General features: G+C 44.5%; 1 protein-coding gene across 2 annotated transcripts in view; it reads left to right on the top strand.

Moving 5' to 3' along the window:
* The first annotated feature begins 821 nt into the window (after nt 1–821).
* Nucleotides 822–4,363, top strand: part of LOC109918152 (mpv17-like protein 2) — a 17,807-nt gene continuing 14,265 nt past the window's right edge. The window contains exon 1 of one of the 2 annotated variants that reach the window (XM_048614151.1): nt 822–963. In XM_048614151.1, the coding sequence (XP_048470108.1) occupies nt 897–963 (67 nt within the window). In that variant the 5' untranslated portion in view covers nt 822–896. Of the gene's footprint in view, nt 964–2,546; nt 3,759–4,363 lie in introns of those variants that run through there. The other variant, XM_020518048.2, reaches the window with a different exon arrangement.

Here is a 4,363-nt window from a genome sequence, read left to right as displayed (position 1 = left end):
TTTTGGGCCTAGACACTTCATCAGATATAGATGGGTTGTGGGAGTGGGCAAAAATGTGGCAGGTGGTGTTTAAGGTGGGAAAACCTGAAGTTGTTTACTTTGGCAGGAAGAATTTTTAAAAAGAATATTGCTTAATCAGAGAATTCGAGGGGCATAGAGATCTAAGCGTTTTATTGCAGGGGTGACAAAAATGTAGCATGTAGGTGCAGCAATTAATCACAAAGAATTATATAATTTATTATGAAAGGAATTGAGCATAAAATTAAGGAGGTTTAGGCTTCAGTTATACAGAATATTTATGATATCACATCTCAAATACTGTGTGCAACTCTGGCTTCCTGCGTTAAGATGATATGTAAATGCATTGTTGGTGGTTCAGAGGAGATTTACTTGATTGATACCCAGAATGAATCTGTTGTCTTATGAGGAAAGATTGGACTGACTGGGCTTGTTTCCACTGAGATTTATAAGAGTGAGGGGTGACTTGATTGAAGCGTGTGAGGACCCTGCAAGGTGGATGTGGAAATGATGTTTCCTCTTGTGGGTCAACCCCGACTTGTTTAAAAATTAGGGTCACTCTTTTAGGACAGATCAGGAGAACTTTTTTCTCTCAGAGGGTTGTATGGCTTTGGAACTCACTGTCTCAGAATGCAGTGGAGGACGGGTCATTTAGGAGCTAGATTGTTGATAGGCAGGGAATGAGGTTATTGGGTGTAGGTGGGGATGTGGAATTCCAAACTTAAACAGATCAGCCCAGACCTTAACGAGTGGCAGATTAGGATCAAGGGGTTGAATGGCCTACATCTGCTTCTAGTTTGAAGATGTCGTGTTCAAGATCCACTCCAGAGACTTAAGCAGAAAACACAGGCTTACTTGCCAAGCACAGCACTGACGCAATGCTACATTGCCTGTGGAACCATCTGTGGTGGCATGCTAATCTCGAGCCCCTGCCTGCTCTTTCAGGTGGGTGTAACCTAACCCATGGTCCTACTTAGAGCCAGTAGAATCAGGTCCATCTGGTGTGTGGCTGACATTTCCTGCTCACTCACCATCACTGATTAACTGACTTCTTCCTGATTGCCTTTTGTGGAATCCTGCTACCCTGCCAATGCACAGTCACACTATAGCAGCAATTTCATTTTAAAGTTAACCTCTGTGACAGAATCCCTTTGAGTTAAATGAAAGGAAAATATGGTTCAAATATTAACCCTATAAGCTATGGCACTTGTTACAATCTGGTGAGGAAGGGTGAATCAGCTCTCCTCTTTATAAACTCATTGGTTCATAGAACCTTAGAATCACAGAATCCTTACAGTGTCAAACAGGCCATTTGGCCCATTGACTCCACACTGACCTTCTGAAAAGACCCCCACCCTATCCCTACAACCCTGTATTTCCCATGGCTAATCCATCTAGTCTGCACATCCTTGGATGCTACGGGCAATTTAACCTGGCCAATCCACCTAGCCTGCACATCTTTGGATTGTGGGAGGAAAGTTTGATGATAGTATAAGGTAGGGGTGGAGGTTAGACAGACTTTAGGATTAGGGTAAAAGTTTGCCACAACATCGTGGCCTGAAGGGCCTGTACTGTGCTGTACTGTTCTATGTTCTAAGCCAGCACACCCGGGTAGCGATGTCAATAATTTTTAATTCTTTTGAGCACACAACCCTCCCTGAGAGTCCCTTGCCTTAAATGGGCAATCCTTATTTTTAAACAGTAACCTGGAGTTTTTCATGTTGGCCAGACGACATAGAAATGGCAGATTTCCTATCCCGTAAATGTTATGCTGATGGTTCTACTAGAGATCTGAAATAGAAATTGCTGGGGAAGCTCAGCAGGTCTGGCAGCATCTGGGGGAAGAAGTTAATGGTTTGAATCCATTAATATTCCTCAGAATGGAATGTGGAATGCACTGCCTGGAAATGTGGCAGAGGCAGGTACAATTGAGGTATTCATGAGAGCATTGGATGGTTATTTGAATAAAAATAAGCTGTAAGGGTCTGGGGAAAAAGGCAGGAGATTGGCACTAGGTAATGATGTTCATTTAATGAGCTGGTGCAGGCACGATGGGCCGAATGGCTTCCTTCCACACAGTAACAATTCCATTATTGTGTGCTACAGCTATCTCCTCTAATTCCCCTCTTCCCATAAGACCATAAGAAATAGGAGTGGGGGAGTGCTGTTCAGCCCCTCGAGCCTATTCTGCCTGGGGATTGATTATACTTTTCTCCAACAAAAGTAGTCAATAATCAATCAGTAAACTATAACTTTCCGACAACTTATTCCAGGAGGTGCCGGTGAGTTTACGACAGGATATCAAGGGATAGCCCCAACTATTCTAATTGAATATTAATATATGTATATATTAATGTGTAACGATGACATGATCTGATTGGCGAATAGTGTCGTCATGTAACAGAGAATTCGGATTACTTTGCTTTCCATTGGCCAATCCTTGTATCAATCAAACCCGTGCCTGGATCTGATTGGTGGAAAAAACAGATACTGGGATGAGTGTTTGTAATTTCCTTCCGGATTCTGAGGCACGTGGTTGACGCTCAGTGACAGGAAGAGAAAGTGTGTGAGAGAGAATAAAATTAAAATATATGTAATTTGGGGGGAGGAAGAGATAAAGAGGGGGTACAGAGACAGAGAGGAGGGGGTGAATGTGAGTGGATTTCGATAGGGATAGGGACACAGAATGGGATCCAGCTATTAACGATGGTGTGTAGAGGGACAGAAGTATACATGGGAATAGACTGACAAGGAGAGAGAAAGGGGGAAGGAGCTGGGGTATATATAGAAAGAGAGAGAGAGAGAGGGGGTTGAAATAGGAGAGATAGTAGGAACTGCAGATGCTGGAGAAGGGTCTAAGCCCGAAATGTCAGCTTTCCTGCTCCTCTGATGCTGCTTGGCCTGCTGTGTTCATCTAGCTCTACACCTTGTTATCTCTTGAAATAGGAGGGCGGCGTTGAGTTAGGGATACCCATAGAAATGTGGAAGCATTAGGGAGAGGGAATGGGCTGAGAAAGACAAGCTCATTGAGGGGAACCAGGATTTGAGGGTTGAGAGGAGGAGGCAGTGAAGTCTGAAAACTGGAATTATTGTGCCAGGTTAAACTTCAGAGTTCAGACTGACCTTCACAGCTGACCAGTGGCTGGAGACTGGACAAAAGTCCGAGGAATCCCAGACAACTCCACTTTACAGCCTTTGGGCTCGATTAATGCGTACGGTTTATAGAAACAGGACTTGAATGTGTTAGGTGGTGCAAACTCACCATTAAGAAAATACATTTTCAGGAAAAAAAGAGCATTTTAATATATTATACCAATACTGGATGTAGATAAATTATTTTATATAGAGAGTCAAAGCCTCAAGGTTAGATAATAAGCCGGACTTTAGGCTGTTTCAGGAGTTGGTTTGTATTTTGCTCTTAACATCATACTGGCTGGAAATTTCAAGGAGACTTTGAGGAATAAAATTGAGTAGATCTCTGTTGGAGAGTGACTTTTGAAGGTTTCAATTACTTGAGTCAGTGGGTTAGCCCTGCCCTCGGTTGTACGGGATGCCTACTCCTCCAAACCCGAGTTTCACTGTCCGGCTGCTTGCTGTTTGGAAATCTATCTTCACTGGCAGGTATCTGTTCATCACCAACACGGTAAGCTGTGGGGCTCTGATGGCCGCTGGAGACATGATCCAACAAACCCGGGAGATCTGGCGAGAGCCCGACCGTGTGCGGGAGTGGGCTCGAACAGGTAAAGCATTTGTGTAGCGCCTTTCACGAGTTCAGTGCCTCGCAGTGGCGATCCCCTGAAGTGCAGTCGCTGCAGTGAGGTCGGGAATCCGGTAGCAGTTCATGAGAGATAGTAGGAACTGCAGATGCTGGAGAATCCGAGACAACAAGGTGCAGGGCTGGATGAACACAGCAGGCCAAGCAGCATCAAAGGGTTCTGCTGTGAGGCGTGTTTCATTAACACGAATTGGCTGTAACGCGGAACAGCGGTCACTGTTTGGATGAGGCGAACCTTCCACTGCACAGTTACAGGGATTTTCTACAGCGATTTCCTACTGCGCGACTTTACACAGGAACACAAGCTATCCTGTTATGGGAGAACTAGCTGTATCTGGGCAGGAACCTACACTTCTTCAAAACAAAAACCAAAAGAACTGCAGATGCTGGAAATCAGAAGCAAAACAGAAAATGCTGGAAAATCTCAGCAGGTCGAGCAGCTTCTGTGGCGAGAAAGCAGGCAGAGTTAACACTCGGAGTCTAGCAACCCTCCTTGTTCTGAGGAAAGGTCGCTGGAGCTGAGACATTAACTTTGATTTCACTCCAGTATAACACTGGGGTACAGTACTG

The sequence above is a fragment of the Rhincodon typus genome, chromosome 29, assembly GCF_021869965.1.
Source record: "Rhincodon typus isolate 14 chromosome 29, sRhiTyp1.1, whole genome shotgun sequence".
Taxonomy (NCBI): domain Eukaryota; kingdom Metazoa; phylum Chordata; class Chondrichthyes; order Orectolobiformes; family Rhincodontidae; genus Rhincodon; species Rhincodon typus.
Note: the sequence above shows the minus strand (reverse complement) of the source record. Positions and strands in the feature narration are given on the sequence as shown.